Source organism: Hypomesus transpacificus, chromosome 1, assembly GCF_021917145.1.
Source record: "Hypomesus transpacificus isolate Combined female chromosome 1, fHypTra1, whole genome shotgun sequence".
Taxonomy (NCBI): domain Eukaryota; kingdom Metazoa; phylum Chordata; class Actinopteri; order Osmeriformes; family Osmeridae; genus Hypomesus; species Hypomesus transpacificus.
The window spans coordinates 2,692,192-2,709,607 of NC_061060.1; the positions used below are offsets into that span (position 1 = coordinate 2,692,192).

The 17,416-nt window shown below is 46.3% G+C and overlaps 1 protein-coding gene across 1 annotated transcript in view; it reads right to left on the minus strand.

Moving 5' to 3' along the window:
* Positions 1-17,416, minus strand: part of LOC124480861 (protocadherin Fat 4) — a 74,942-nt gene that overhangs the window by 37,194 nt on the left and 20,332 nt on the right. Inside the window, exon 2 of the mRNA XM_047040544.1 lies at positions 1,872-2,003. Coding sequence (XP_046896500.1) covers positions 1,872-2,003 — 132 coding nt within the window. The remainder of the gene's footprint in view (positions 1-1,871; positions 2,004-17,416) is intronic.

Consider the following 17,416-nt stretch of genomic DNA (forward strand, 5'->3'; position numbering starts at 1 on the left):
TACCTGCAGCATAGTTTCCACGTTAGGTCAGAAGTAATAAAACAAGCGCGTTTCTTCCAAAGAAAAAGGGCAGTTTCTCTCTCTCTCTTCCAATGAGGTGAGAACCAATCTGCAGGAGAGACTTTCATCAGGAGTGAGAAGGCGATACTTTCATCTCTTTTGTTTCGAAGCTCATGCAACCGTTTCCTAGCTCCGCTTGGGTGGAAATGAGGGTAGCGAGAGAGAAAAAATCATAAAAAAAGGCTACGCAGAAACAGTTTTCTAGCACACACACACACACATGAATCACACATGTAGCGCCCTCAGTCTGGCTGGGATCATAATGATGTCTGAATCCAGTGGTTCAGCTGGTCTGCAGCTTGTTCTCTTGGCTGTGTGTCTGTCCCTCACACATCCAGCTCGAGGACTCCACTGCATTCTGTACACTTAGTGTCAGCGCAACTTAAGTTTCCTGAGTTAGGATGTGGGCAAAACCTTGGCTAGCCTCATATCTGGCTTGAAAAAACGGCAGGCTTGGAACACAAAAGCTGGTGACCTATTCCTTGCTGTGTTCAAATACTGGATAAACATCTCCTTTCCTGTAATAAAAGATCGACTGAAAATCGACTAAAACGGTCTTTATAACTGACAGATGTCTTTACATTTGTCTTCTTAACAGACAGGCCTCGTCCCAAGACTCTGAGCCTTACTCTTTCTCTTTCCCACCAACCTCATTTCTAAATGGAGAGTTGAAGGGATTGAAGGGGGAAGACTAGAGGAGCAAGGAGAGGAGTCAAGTAGACAGCCAGGAGAGGAATCAAGCCGTGAGAGAATTTGTTTCTGTACTATTTGAACACAGATCAAGCCCCTTTATATTCAATAGAATGGAAACAGTGAAAGACTGTGTGAAAGGAGCCCCTTGTTTCTATTACAATACCATGTGGTAAAGCCGTCTAGATCAAAGCGTTAAAGTTCACCGGCATAGACGAAAAAGGTAATCAAATAATGTCCTTAAAAATCCCCCTATTCAAAATATTGACCGGCCTCCAGTACAATAACAGTGAATGTAGCATTCGGATCGAAAATGAATATTCCAGAAAGGCCTGATTTTCTTTTCTCACATTCGGAACTGGCGAGAGGCAGAGGAACAGCTGTGCAATAAAAAAACGTGTGGCCTCATAAGTTAACATTAAGTATGAGTCCATATTCCCCCTCTCACTAATCCCTCTCTCCTCTCCGGGCGCACTTCTTTCCATCCAGTCCCCTTGTCTCGTTTGGCAGGGCTGAGAGACCGCAGGCCTGGGGATACGCTGGGAGGGCCTGCTTTTTGCTCAGCGCTGGATTTTATGTCCACATCCTGCACAAAACTACGCAAAGATGGAGGCTTTTGCTAATCGAGGCTGATGCCAGTGATGTAATGTGAACTACGGTGGCCGCGGAGGGACTATCAGAGCTGCGGGGCGAGGAATCAATCGCTGGCCGGTCTCCTTGGGGCTCTGTGATATTGCCGGTCCCTGACACATCTCAGATAACGTCAAAACACTGAGCAGCAGGAAAGTGTGTGTGTATGCGAGTGTGTGTAAGGGTGTGTGTCTGTGAGTCTGTGTGTGTGTGTATTTCTGAGTGAATACCTTCACACTGTGGTCGGATGCTTGGTGGGAGAATTGCAAAGAGCTTGATGACGTTGGCTGAAAACTACGAGCCAACATTCCACCTTAGCCAATTTCAGTTTTTCCCGTGTCTCACAGCCAGTAAAGAGCCCTATTGTAAAACTGTTCAGAGTAAGGGCTACCTAGCCTATACTTTACACTGACCACCCTTTTACAAATGTATGATCAAACATCCAGACAGAAGCCAGAGTATGGAAAGCATGAAATCCTAAAGCATTTCACCTCATCTGCATCCGTAGCCGTTAACTGCATTATCTTGAATCCATCCCCAATGTTCTCCTCGATGGTCACATCCAGAATGTCGTTGGGGAAAACAGGCGGGTTGTCATTAACGTCCTGCAGGGTGATCTCCACCTGGACAGAAAGAAAGAAAAACATTTAAATTTCCATGATGAACACTTGCCAAAACCTGCTAAAGAGGTTACTTTCGCTGCGGTGACCTTCCTTGACTTCAGACAGACATGTTCCCTTGCAGGGGAGCAGTTATCATTCTCTCACTCTTCATAAAACGGGGAGTTACTGAAAAGTGATGAGTTCAGCCTGAGTCCCAAGTGCATCTGTATGTCACAGGGAGAGAAGTAAATGCTAAACTTGGAAGAGCTTCACCCAGGGTGTGTCTTCATCATTGGGATGAACCACTGACAACTCAGTGATGTCTACATCCAGGGGCACCGTAGGGAGGGGGTCAAAAAATAGAAAAACGAATATAAATGATAAACTTTTTATTTATTTTTATGAGGCCCAATACACCTGCTGGCACCCCTGTCTACATCTGAAGGCAGTCAGGTCCGACACCAGAGCTCCGTTAACTGGTGTCCAGGACTGAGGTTCCTATCTCCTCCACCATGCACCCTGTGAAAGAAATGTTGGGCCTATGTACAACGAATGTCCACAACAACCCTGGGACATACCCGGCGCTATAGGCAACAGTATTCATTTACCTTTATCAACAGTAACTACAAGGAGGGATTTGAACCAACCATCTTTTGATGCTCTACCACTGAGCTGTAGGCCTATTTGCTGCAAAAAGCATGCAGACAAATCCAGATATCTGGGCGTCACATAGCGCCAGACATGATGGTGTTAAATACTTTGCGTTGTGCTCAGGAATATTACATTTCCACTCACACCACACAACTTAAATATGATCCGCTCTCATCTGCTAACCCAAATATGCATTTGAAACCCAGTAAACAGCGTTCGCTTTTAAACCATAACAGACATTTGCTTTGCATTCTCTGTTTATTACTTCTATAAATATGGAAAAGCCGTGTTTAGAGTCTGTAGTTTTCACAATCTCCATTAATGTTGACAGTGATTATGGTAATTCACGTGCCAGGCATCACAAAAACCCCATGCAACAACTTATTTCCGAGCCCTCGCTATTCAGCATCTCCACTCAGAATTGGCGCTTTGAGGCGCTTTGAGGCGCACGAGCCGAAATAGGAAATGAGGAAATGAACAGCTGCCTTACGTTCACAATGGGATTTTTTTTAACCCACCAGAGTTCCTGTGAAGGTATTTAGTGAGGACACAATAGGACCTGGAGATGTCGGATCCACCAGGGGGAGAGATGCAGCAGTCTATTCACACCACAGCCATCGGCAGGGAAACTAGTGCTCACGTGCTCTGCAAACTCTGATAGAAGCAGCAGGAACGACCGCTGGAGACATTTCTAAAGTCCAGCTCATTTGAGTAGGTGCTCTTGTGGGGGAAGTTTTGAGATGGTTGAACTGAAAGATGTCTGAACTCCCGTACTGTTTGTGTAATAGCTATAGCCTAAATAGAAAATAATGAATTGCTGTATTCCTACATCATGAGTGAACGATTGAATAACTGAGTGTTTATACTAACATTGCACAAATCAATACCTGACTGACATAGATAGCTAGTGCTCTGGATGACCTACCAACATGAACAGCAGGTACTGCACTCGTGCACAGCAAGGTTAAGTCTAGGGTTAGCCCTCTTTATTTTGCGCCACGGTAACAAAATCTGATATGGTCGGACAACATGGCAGAACACCGGTTGACATACGATAGCGATTACGACTCGTCTCCACGTTGACCGCTTATTAATGCGATCCCGAAACGAACCGCTCTTTAACTTTCTCTGCCTCCGATAAGAGCACCATGACCCCTGAGTCTGGATAATTAGAGAACAAGACGAATCGGATTCACCCTAACAGGCCCGGACCCTGGCAGCAACAAGGCGCGTTACGTAAAAAAAAAAAAGAAGAAAATTAGGTCGAGACGTCGGAGGGTTGAGGCAAGTTGTGTCAGAGCGTCGGGAATCAGACAAAGTCAACAATCGCTGAATATTTATCTTCCACCCCGCGTGTCCCCTTGATGTGTAAATAATGCAGGGCTCACTTCTGGGGAGTGAACTAATTAGAGTAGAAGAGCGGTTATGAGAAATAATTAAGCCTCGTGCTTAGAGTGTACATTACCCAAACTCCCCCCCCCCCCCTGAGAAGGATATCAAAGGGCTGCGGTGAAAAATTAATCGGAGGAAGAGGAAGTGGGGTCGGGAAGGGGGAGAGGGAGGAAGAGCGTGTTGACTGTTTCTCTCTGTCAGTCAGGGCTGCAGGGTCTGGTCCAGACGTTGGGGTTTGGGGCAGGTGAAACACATTAGTTTACACTGGAAAAGATTGTATTTCACTGACTACTGTGTCGAGTTGCAGCTGCTAACTGGCTTCTGGGTCTATATTATTTATAGACCTGCATGAATGATTCAGACGTGGACCAGCTCCTGAGTGCTGGCGATTATGATACCTTAAGTGATCAGGATTATAGGCCAGGAGTCCGAGGCTAGAGCTTAGATGAAGAGGTCAATGATGAAAGCTTATACTGGACGGCTGCTTATCAAGCCAAGTCTGGATGGCTTTATACGCAAACCTGATATCGATTTAGGGCAGACGTTTAAACACCTTCAAAAAATGATTGAACTCATAGCCACATTCACAAGGGCTTTGGCTGGACTGCATATCCCGTAACTCATCGACGTAGCAATCGGACCCCACTTCAAAAATGTCAAACACTTCCTCGTCCGCCATCTTCACCAGCCATCTTTGGGGTGGAAACGAAAAAGTCTTGTCTGCAGATGGTACTAAAGTCTCGCAGCCACGAGGATCTGGTACAGTAACAGAATGTACAGAAAGCTCTACTCCATCCCTGGTGTTTTGCAAGAAGCGCTCACGGGGAAGAGAAACACAGGATCGGGTTTCAGCGGTGTCTCGCGTGAAGGCATCTCTCCCGTCCCCCAGAGCACGAAACCCTTTTCCCTTTTTATCATCCTCATATTTTAAGAAGTAGAAGCTAGCGAGGGGAGCCCTTCCTTATTGTTCCTTGCCAAGTTCTCTGCAGAGCAAGAGGAAGGATCTGCAGTTAGAGCACACTGATTCCTTGAATGTTACCTCCTGTAGGTTTTTTGAGTTAGTAAGTCAGACTTTCCTGCTTGTTGAGGGGCCAATTCATTAAAGATAGTGCCGGCCTGCATTAAAGATGAGTAATACTGTACACACTTACTCCAGAAAAGGGTTTAGCTTCAGCTGGATTGCGTAAAGCACACATCATAAGGTCTTTTCTCTGACTGAGATCCAAGAAACAGCGACCTTTCACCTCTGACGTAATAGTTGGACAGTCCAACTTGGGTCATTTTTCTTATTTCATTACTCAGGAAGAGTCTTATGGAGAGAATAATGATTTCGCAATGATTACATGTCTCATTAGACACTGTTAACGACTTCCTGACAAAGGTCGAGGAAGCGCTGACTTCCAACCCTCATTATGCCTGGCCTTTGAAAGTGAACGATTCCACTTGCATCCCAGAAAAAAAGGATTGTGTACTGTAGTAGAAGTAGCAAAGTTTAAAAAAAAAGCTCTCTTTGGAACTAACACGTAGAAATCTGGATCACAAAAGCTATTCCTCATATAACACTTCATCGTAGCATCGGCCCGTTAAAAGAAATTACTCAGATGTTGGCTCAGAGCGAACAAAAGGGTGCACAGAATGTTTCTAATGCCAGAAAAGGAACATGTAGATTCAATTCAATGATTTAAAAAAAATATATAATCTCAGCGAAAACTTCCTTGAGCAGAATTGGCTGTTTGTTTGCCTTCAAACAAAGCTGCCACGTTTAGTCAGAGCTTCGACAGGGCCTTGTTCTGGGAGAGGTAGCTGGCTCAGAGAGAGGTGGAAACCACTCCTGCCACGTCTTCAGTAAGAGCCATTCCAGCACAAGCATTTAAAGGGCTCCAACTGCTATCTTTCCTGAGGGGATAGAGACAGGAACCGTCACTGACACCTCCACTTACAATCCCTCCTCTGACCAGGGGCGTAGGTGTCATAATAGGTGTCCCACCTACTTTTTGAAAACGGCAAATATGTATGTGTGTCCCTTCCCTCCCCACACACACATACACTTTTTATTGAGAAAAGTCCATTTAAAGGCCGCATCCTCGGTTACTAAATAAAAAATGTCCCGCCGATCTTACGTCCCTGCCTCAGATGGAGGAGCCTACGCCCCTGCCTCAGATGGAGGAGCCTACGTCCCTGCCTCAGATGGAGAAGCCTACGCCCCTGCCTCAGATGGAGGAGCCTACGCCCCTGCCTCAGATGGAGAAGCCTACGCCCCTGCCTCAGATGGAGAAGCCTACGTCCCTGCCTCAGATGGAGGAGCCTACGTCCCTGCCTCAGATGGAGAGGCCTACGCCCCTGCCTCAGATGGAGAGGCCTACGCCCCTCCCACTTCCTACCACACCCCTTGTCTACAAGCGTAAAGGCCAGTGAGGACACTTTCACAGACAGATGTTTCTATAGCACATTTCAATAGGCTACAGCGTTGTGTCAGCGCTGCTACGACGGTGAATCTTCCCCTTCCTAAAGACCCTATTGTATTTAATACCTTATTGCATGTGAGCATCAGACGTCCTTTTGACACTGGAAATGGATTACCAGCCATCCATAAACCCCCCGGCCCTGTGTCTGTGCCGGTCCTGCTTAATCTGAAAAGCGTATGGCGTGATCCCTGCATGTCTGATAAATGCCCCGCTCTATCTGCTGATGCAGAGTGGGACCGCGGTGATATAACGGCACATTCAACATCATTCATTTCCTGAGACTCCAGAGAATCGCAGACAAAGACCATCTTTATTTCACTTTATCTTCACTTTCCCCCCTCACTTTCCCCTTTACTCATTTCAACTGTTTGGGTATAACGTCAGGGACTCCTGGAGTCCTGATTTACAGTGATGTTAGCTTAAGAACCAGCGAGTTCGGCGGGTCAAGCACACCGCCCTAAGTGCCATCCCGTCTCTGTCCTTGAGAGCAGAAAAGAAACATAAGCAAATGATAAAGGTTACAGTCCAGGTATAAATTATCTGATCCTCCTTCTTTTTAACACGTACGCCATCACGAGGGGCTCGATCTGTCAAACAACAGCCCCCAGGAGCATCCATCGCCTGGCCGCGGCCGACTCCACATGTGCGTTCCCCAGACTGGAGTCTGAGCGTGCCGGGGACGGGAACGTGCCCGAGAAGGAGGCAGACAGGGCTGGACGGCTGCCAGGTCCCACAGCACAGAGCCCAGGAGGAGTCAGGATACAGCTCCCCACATCCCCCATGAACCCCCCCAAACCCTCCTTCTGCCCCAGAAAAACTAACGAGGAAGAGAGAGGGAGAGATGGAGGGGGAGAGATAGAGAGGGGGGGAAGAGGGAGAGAGAGAAGTGGAAAGACGGGAGGGGGACAAAGTGAAAGAGAGAGACACGAGAGAGAGAAAGAGAGACGGAGGGAGAGACAAAAATACAAAAAAAGAGAGGGAAAAGGAAAGAAGAGACACCAAACTAAACAAAACGGGAGTATCTGCAAGCGATCACGGAGCACCTCAGCCTTATGGAACGGCCGAGAGGAGAGCAGAGACAATGCTGGACAAGTGGTTTTAATAAAGGGAATCAGAGTCCTCTCCAAGGACCACTTCTCCGACTGTTAAAAGATAGTTTGTCTAGAGAAGGCCCCCTCCAAGCCCCCAGCCAGCCCTGCCAAGAGAAGTTCCCCTTGTGTGCTTCAGGAGTAAGAAGCAATCCCGCAATGCTAATAACCCAGAGATTGCTCGGACCTGTGTATTACCAGATTCCTCGTCCTCTCCACACACAGACTCCAAACAAATCATGATGAACTGTTGTTTTATAACCGTGCAGAAGTCTTGCATGAAGCAGTGAGAGCTTAAACGTGCATATTTCTTCCCTTGTTGTTGGAGCCTTGGTGAGTTGGGTGGAAGGTTTAATTAGACTTGTGCTAAATCAGACATGACCTAATAGAGGAAACACACTATCAACCTCTACTGAAGGCTCCTGCCCAATCTTCTGCTGTTTTCAAAATAAAAAATAGCATTATGACCTTATTGTAGCCTATTAACTACGGTACATAGTTAGAAAGGATACAGAAATCATAAACATATCAGAGGAAATGATTTCTGCCTTGGAGATGAAAGGTAACAATCGTATTTTCAAGCGTGCTTTGAAGTTGCAAAATCTTCATCTTTTTTCATCAGTTCTTTATTTAAAGTGCTACTGAAGAAATTGAGAAATACTTTTTAACAGTCCAGGATTCTCATACCCAGTGTGAGTCTATGGACTTATCTTCCTGCACCATTACCTTCAGTTACCACATACAACACATGCCACACACCGGCGCAAAACAAGAAGGAATAATCCTGTTGCTGTTACTCTTAAAACTTGATGGTAACTTGATGTGTATAGTGTACAACTCCATCGATTTCTGTGAGTCATTGTGATGATTTAGTAGTGACAGATAATACAATGTGCACCGTTTGCAGTTTCAAGTTCAACCCCAGGGATTTAGAGCAAAGACTCGTAAATCTAAAGGATGCAGATACAAGGTCTCTTTCAAGCCAAACTCTGTCCAAGTCTCCAAGACTTCAGGATCGAGAGGGAAAAAGGTCTGGCTTTAAAGACTATTCCGGCATCCATTTAAAAGTCACTGCCTCCTAATGATGGATGGGTCTGATTTTCAGGAGCAGAGAGCAGAGAAGGCTATTGGTGATAGGCTAGGGTGGATTTGGCCAAACTATGCATGACATAAAAACTGTACAAGCAACTCATTCCTCTTATAAGGTTGCTCCTTCCAGCTACTGGCTTAGGATAATGTAGTTAGGCCCTTAATTTAATCATTAGCGTTAGCCTTGTTTCCGTCCAGGCCAAAGAGATTTTGCTTAGTACAGCACAAGGAAGTACAAGGAAATAACTTGTAGACATGCACTGTTTCTATCCTGAAGCATCCTCCAGGCCTTTGGAGTCCCAGTTGAAGTTCAGATCTTTTAGGACTACTTGGGTTGAAGCGAGACTTTGCTAACTTACAGAAGGTTGAGACATTGGGGACTATCGTCTGACTGGTCTTAGGACCGCTTCACAACACAACAAAGCTCTCTGGTCTGCCCAGAGAACATGGTGGGTTCAGACAGACAAAGAGAGAGGGGGGGTGGAAAGAAAGAGAGAGAGAAACCCAGAGAGAGAGTCGAGTGAGAGATAGAGGGGGGGGGGGGGGCAAAGAAAGAGAAAAAGAGCCAAAGAGAGAGAGAGAATCCAAGAGACAGAGGAGTGTGGATGAAATTGAAGGTTCTAGAGAGGTGGAGTGGTGGCAGGATATAAAGTGTAGTAGTGAGGTTGGGCGGGGCGGAGGGGGGGGGGGGGTGAATCTAAAACAGGACCCACAGTGTAGTGAGAAAGCCCAATGCACCCCCTGCAGACACTGTTTATGTGAACCCCTGAAAACAGTGTAAATGGGAGGAGTGAATGAGAGAAAACAGAGAGAGAGAGAGAGACAGAGAGAGAGAGAGAGAGAGAGAGAGAGAGAGAGAGAGAGAGAGAGAGAGAGAGAGAGAGAGAGAGAAAGGAGGAAGAAAAAGAAAATAACGAGAGGAGGGACAGAGAAAAGAGAGAGAGAGCTAGAGGAAGGGGAGAGAGACACAGGAGGGAGAGAGAGACAGGAGAGAGAGAGAGACGGGAGGGAGGGAGGGAGAGAGAGACAGGAGATTGAGCCCAGCGGTCGGTACCTAATCAGGAAGGTTTGTGCGTGAAGGCAACTCTCCAAGCTTCCTGACTGTTTAACAACCTCAGAGGGAGGCAGGATCCAGCAGTCTCTCTCACACACTGACACAAACACACACACACACACACAAAGAGAGACACTCACATTCATACACATGCAAACACAGACACACAGTGAGAGCTACAGGAACAATCTCCAACCCCAATCACATTTTTACAGTTCACTGTTTAACAGGCAGTCCAGGGTTGCAGAGTCCACTTTGAAACTGCAGAAACCAAACTGGATTCTGATGACACTAGCAGAGGACACACTGCTTCACTCATCAGTCAAGACTCATCCATTCATGTTGCAGCTGGGAGAGTGAACTCATTCAGCTGGGCTGGGGATTGAGACGTTCGAACGCGGCCCAAAGTTTCCCACATCATGGGGACGTCTGTAGCTAGCCACAGAGCTAGCGCTAGTTAAACACTCCCTCAATCATAAAATTCAACTTGGTAATTCCTGCTCTAAAGAATAACCCCCTTTTTCTGATCCTTCACTGCAGCGCTATTACTCATTCTGTGTACCACACATCTGGGTCGGTCGTTGAGACGTCGACAGGAAACGTTTGGCAAGACGGTCTGATCCATGGACGTTTTGAGGGGCGAAAAAAACCCGAAAGAGAAATGTTGATGCATTTAGCATGAGGCGGTGCGAAAAATATCTCTGCCAAAGAACTTGACAATAAGAGACAGCTAGCCCCTTACTGAGGCCATCTATGGAAACAGACTGGAGCTGGAGTTAGACCTCGCAACAGCCTTATTTTCACTCACCGCACACGCAAATCCCTTCTAACAAACATCAGACACACACATGCATGCATACACACGCAAACAAATTCCTTCTAACAAACATCAGATTCACACACTTGCACGCACACACATCACACACTCACTTGCACACACACACCCATGCACACAAACACATACACACAGATCCCTTCTCAAAAACATTGGACACACGCATGCCTGAGTGAACAGACCCCCAGCGCACAAGCAGGTTTTGTAAGGCTTCACATGTTTACTGGCCACTTTTTATCATGAAGATAGGCTCCTTCAGAATACCATTCATCTTCATCAACTGGCCATTTGTATGGACTACCATGGGAAGAAGCCCAGCTCCCTGCAGACCAATCCCCCCGCTCAGAGAGAGGGAGAAAAGAGAGAGAGAGAGATCATTACCGGATTAAAACTTCAATAGCCTCGCCATGTTGCCTGCACATTCCATTATCTCAGACTGTTTACTACTCCGGGTTACAGGCATGTGTTTTTTTTCTTATACATCTTGTTTCCTGCATACAGAAACTCCTGATTCCTTCTGAGTTACTCGTAATTTGAAGCACTCTCCTTCTGATTGATGAGATGTTAGATAGCTGACTGACTGTCTGCAGCATGGATGATGTGCACACCAAACACTGCTGGCCCCTAAAATGAGTAAATAACATTTTAGTCTTTTCCATCATCAGGCGAGTGCATCATGTCAAGCTTATGACCCGTTTTCTACAATTGCTCAGGCTGGCCACTTCCTCAAGATACCAATGACACACATTTTTTCAAGTAGTTTAGATTGGTCGGTACGGCTATGGCTGGGGGCCGTCCGATTGGTTCTTTTCTGCTGAACAAAAACAGCCTTCTGGGTAATTCAGCTTCACAGCCACCGCGTTTTGTCTCGCAGCACGCTCGGACGCAGCTGAAAGACTTGGAAACAATCCGTCTCAATTCCCATTCAGAGGACCCATAGAGGCGATTAATTGTCTCCTCATGAAGGCCCATAGACTTGTCATGGAGGCGGAAATGGCGGCCTAAACAAGCCAAGCCATCTTCTTTACCATGCTCTCTCTCCCCCTCTCTGTCTCTGCTATCTTCCACAGACACCTATGGGGGTTCACCGGGCTATGGGGTCACTTCGCCAGGTCAGAGCGTGGTGATTAATTCCTGTTAGAGGTTTCATTGTGGGAGCCCCTCTCTGCACCCCCAGGGGTCAGGACCCCAGTTAAGCACAAGGGTGTCATTTGTCAGTTGACCTTTGCTGCCATCAAGCCTTCAGGTTTTGTGTCTGTTTTCTGCATCCACTCAGAGGGAGGATGAGGGTGAGTGGAAGAGTTTGAGGGGTGAAGGAATGGAGGAGAGAGAGGGACCGAGAGAGGAGGAGACACTGCTGTTCTTCAGTATAGTTCCTCAAACAGAACCCCCCTGTTCCACACAGAATCCCCCTGTTCCACGTAGAACCCCCCTGTTCCACGCAGCCCGGTCAGATACGCAGGGTCTGTGTGTGATGGGGAAACCGACTGAGCTGTTCAGGCCACTAAAAGCAGGGCCCTGACTGTCCCCATGGTGACTGGGCCAGAAACACCCATCTAACCCAAGAACTAGACACAGTTCCTCACAATGAATACAATTGTGTACACTGATGAGGAAGTTGTTTAGTCTGGCCACAAACAATCAAGTTACTATCAATAACATGTGTATTGGGATATCTTATCTTAAGATATACAGAGGCTGTAGTCCTATACACCCACACAAACACACTGTCCAATTCATCATTTACTTCTTCATTCAACATTTATTCAAACTTATAAACCAACCATACAGAGAATCAGTAAGCATTGTTCGCCAGTAACCTTAGCGAATGTGTTTAGTCTGAACAGCATCATTCACCAGAAATGAAGTATTTGTCCCCCGACACAACCAAAGGCCAGGACTTTTTTGTCAACATAAATGTAATGCAAATGTAACAAAATGTCAGGTCAAACCTCATATTTAAAGCGTCTGTGGAAATGTTACAACCATCAAATAAAAAAAGGAACACCAAGTATGTTAATCTATTTACCGTTGGGCATGCACCGTAACTCAAAAACGTGGGCCAAAGTTACACCTCATTCATTCAAGGAAAAAGAGGTCCTTTATAATCCGATCGTCTGGTTGCTGTCAATCAGTGAAGGTTGGAGGATTTAAGCAGGGCCGTGCTGGGGTAAAAAGGCTTACAGTGTCACGTATGATCTAGTCAAAGACAGAAGCAGTCACCACCTCCACCTCCCCCATCCTGGCGCATGCAGAGCACCAACTACCACTTGGCACAGAGAGAGAGAGAGAGAGAGAGAGAGAGAGAGAGAGAGAGAGAGAGACAGAGACAGAGACAGAGACAGAGACAGAGACAGAGACAGAGACAGAGACAGAGTGAGAGAGAGACAGAGACAGAGACAGAGACAGAGACAGAGACAAAGACACTTTCTTGTTGTAATTGATTGTTGTTATTATTACAGTTTTTTCTCTTTATTTTTACAAATGTAAATGTATCATAATTTTGTTCAATCTTACATGGCTTTGGCAACATTGCTCACTCATTCACACCATTAAAGCATTACTGAATTGAATAGAAACAGGAAAAAGAGAGGAGAGCGAAATAGAGAGAACGAGAGGAAGGAGCAAGAGAGAGAGAGAAGAGCAAAAGAGGAAAGCGAGAGAGAGACCAAGAGAGCGACAGAGAGTGGAGAGACAGACAGACAGATCGACTTGAAGGTGAGAGAGTAAAAGAGAGAGAAAGAGCGAGAGAGAGAGAGAGTAGAGAGAGAGAAGAGAGAGAGGCTTGGGTAACTCCAGCGCCTCTACTTCAACTCCTTTTGCTTCTTTTGTCTTTGACACTCACCTCCTCTTCTCTCCTCTTAACCCCTCTCCTTTCTCTTCAGGACTCTCCCCTTCCTTTGTGCCTTCAGACCCTCTCCTCTGCCCGCTTCCCTCTCCTCTCCACCCTTCCCTCTCCAGCTCTCTCCTCAGACCCTTCTCCTCTTTCTCACAATGACCCCTTCATTTAAATCCTTCCATATCTCCCCTCCTCTCTTTTAACCCCATATTCTGATTTCCACTACTTTTCAACTCTGATACCCCAAAACACTTGACTGGGGCACATCAAAGTAAAAAGTGTATGTGTCTGTTTCTCCCCCGATATACAATATCGATGATTCCAAAGAGAAGGACACTGGAGAAGGATCCAGCGATTATGAAGCTGGCATTTCAGAATCGCTGGATATCTTGTAAAAATATCCAGATCCACTATTCTTGTACGTATCACATACCATAGTTTTACTCCACGGTCTGAAGTAAACACCGCTCAAGCCTCAGGTTAATTTGGACTCGCTTGATCTGAGCTCAGGCGATAGTGAGATGCTACACTGAACAGCCAGTTTCTAATCCAGGGAAATAAATCACTAATCCAGATTAAGGTCAGACAGACGGAGAATGGAATTGTCAAAAGTGCTTTTCTTGAAGGCACAATTGAATACTTTCAAGGTCGAGTGAATGGCTAAACAAAGGTTGCTTGAAATAAACAACCGGAAAAGAGAGAGCTTATGTCACAAGGCAGAGAAACTTTGACGTAATCCTGCCAGACGAAGCGTTTTCATGTTTGTTAGTCCACAAAGAAGCAGCGTGTGAAAAGTTGTGAATGGAAATTGTGGCAAACTCCGTGAATTCAACTGTGAGTAAATAGTTACATCATTAGCTTCCGCTTCATGACCTTGGATTAGAAAGGTTAACCCACAGTGACACGTAACCCGGCCAGTCCTCACGATGCAGCAAGGCTGTGTTTAGACTATACTAATCCAATAACACATGTGTACCAAAAGGAGGTGCCTCAAGACAATCTGAACGAAGCTTCTCTGCTATAAATTAAACTGATGAGTTAAAGTGATTTCAGCGAAGTTAACGTCTTCCCAGGATTTTCACGGCTGTACTATCTGAACATAACAAAGCCACAAAACAGTCCATTTTGGGATGATAGATAACAGACAGATTCAAGTTCAAAGGCAGTTCAACTGCTGGTGTTCAAGTGGATGTTACACATCTCCCCATGCTCGGTCGCATGTTTTCTGGTGGGATGCTAACATCTATCCAGGGGGATTTTGTGTCTCTTTCAGAGCAGAGGCTACAAAAGAAGGCGCCAAACTCAACGAGGCAGCTGTGTTTGCGAAAGGAAATCATTTTTTAAACGGCGCAGTGAAATATCGAGGCCCCTCGTTGCTCGCCTGGGTTCCAGCACACGCTGTCTCTTCAGCGGCCGATTGGCCAGATCCATCACCTGCCTCTAAGACAGACACTCAGAGGACTCCTGCAATTAGTGAATTAGCAGCTGGGAAGCCCGTTAGGACCTCTCTTGGGTATTCACTCCATCTTCACTGTTTGGAAAGAGTCCACACCACCAGACAGGCCGGGCCCTAATGGATGGAGGCTTGTCTTTAGGGATGGGGATGTATGCTGGACGTAGAAGGGATGTTCCAGACTCAATGAAGAGGTGCTGCTATGACGACGCCTCACGGGGCTATTGAATTAGCCTGAAAACTGCTTTTACGCTTATAGAAGATGTCCGTTTTGGTTTTAAGGATACATATTCTTTGGAGGATTGGCTGTTGAGCCTGTGGCAATTTTTCTTTGAGAGAACCATGGAAAGAACAGTAGACCTTTCTTGTATGTATTACGGCAGTTGATTGTTGTACGTATTGCGGCAGTTGATTGGGATACAGGACACAACCAAATACATGACCAACAATTTCCAAATGGGGAAGGGGCACATGCATATTCTCTCGCTGGATATGAGGTGAAGTCATGACATTCTGGAGATGTACTCTCGATTCTTCACATGGTTTTCATGTAGATAACAACACACAGCCGAGCGCCTCTCAACACAGGCTCCCGTCTAATCTTAGCTGCAGCTTCAGAAGTCTGCAAAATGTCTCTCTCCCACCAGAGAAATAAAACTAGTCTCTCCCACCCACGCCCCCACCCCACCCACGCCCCCAACACCCCTCAACCCCCCCACCCCGTTACGCCCTCTTTGTCTCCTTGGGTTGTCATGTCTCTCCATTGTTTACAGGTGTCATTTATCTTCTACAAGTCAAACTGGGGGCAGAGTATACACAAAGCCTGTAAAACTCTTAGCCTGGTCCACATGAAGTGGTACATCTATTTTTAAGAGGTAACTCTAGAGGCAGGAGTGAAGAGGGAGGAGAAGCAGGAAGAATCACAAACTGTTTTGCACCGCAAAGTCGACGTTTTTGGAGACGGGGGATAGGACCGTTTTTTTGTCTTAGTTTTTTTTTCTTCATCTCAGTTCAACAAAGGCCATATAAGTAATCCTTCCAGAATGGAGTGCAATCCTCCTGGCTACAGACTACTCTCATTGTTGCTCTTGGCAAACAGTCTTCCACTGGCAATCGAAAAGAGTGATGCTATTTTCTGTCAATTTTTTTTTCTCTTTCCCCCCCCCCACACGTCTATTCCTGAAACATTACACAGTGAATATGTTGATTCTTTGGTCAAGTGTGGGCTGAGATCGAAGGCCTATAATCAGTTTTCCAAACCTCTCTGCTTTCCTTAGCTTTGCCAAAGGCTTGTTTATTTCTATCTGGATGACATTGTCCAATGTTGGTTCATGCTTCAGCATGAAACATTAGGCCTTCCAACTTCTTCAGTTCTGTGTTATGATTAAATGCCCAGACGAACAGGGCCTGCTCCACGTTTGACTAAATTTAGAGTAAGATAAATACAGAGAATAAAGACTCAACGGAGCCCTGCCAGTTAATCAAGAAGGGGTACACCTATTTGTCAGAATGTGAGGATCCCCAAATTGTAGGGTACAGTTCCTAGGTCATTTCCCACATGTTTCCACGAGCGCAACACTTGTATTTATACAGGACGTTCGCTACTCATAACCTCTGACATTCAAACAAATGGGATAATTAAACCTCTATTGATACTAATTAAAGCGTTGCAGGCCTCCGAATCTGGAACATAAACAGGGTTGTGCCCTGCTCGATTATTTTGTTCCAACGAACTGTGTCAGCGCTCCCCTGAAACGAAGAGATCTGCATCCCGTTCTTCCCTAACGCCTGCTGCTCTGTCTGAGAGTGTTCATGACAGACACTGAGCTGGCTGCTTTGACAAACACGTGGTCTAACCGTCGCTGAGTAGAACCGGAAGTAAGGACAGGGGATTTATTTAAGGCTCGATCCAGACAGCAGAGACAACAATGCAGCTCCCAATCAAAACAGCTTGGGCTGCATCTGGACGCAAGGATGTGAGGCCTGCGGAGGCCGCAGGAACAGGAGCTGGGATTGTTACAGGGCCTTGTAGCACAGACAAGCTTCCTGTTATTTGTTTTGTAGTAAATGCTGATTCTCTCAGGGGGATATGACTGACCCTTCTAGGCTGACACCAGCTTCCCGACAGAGGAATGATGTGTGCATGTGTGTGTGTGCATGTGGGCCTGCATGTGTGTGTGTGCATGTGGGCCTGCATGTGTGTTTGTGCGTGTGGGCCTGCATGTGTGTGTGTGCGTGTGGGATGTGTGCGTGTGTCATTCCAGAACACAAGGACAGGTATACAAGCCTGCTCTCCTTCACCAGAACTTAATGGTCGGCTCAGGACCCATTATCTAGTACCACAGACATGTTACTACTCAGCAGAGTAGTGGAGAGAGACACAAAGACACAGAGAGAGAGAGAGGGGGGGGGGGGCGAAAGGACAGATATCGAGAGGGAGATAGAAATAGAGAGGAGAGAGAAAGGAAGAGAGTGGGAGACGGATGGAAAGAGACGTGAGAAAGAGAGAGAAGGGAGTGTGTGAGAGAGAGGAGTAGAGAGACGGGAGGGGGCAGAGAGTGAGCGGGG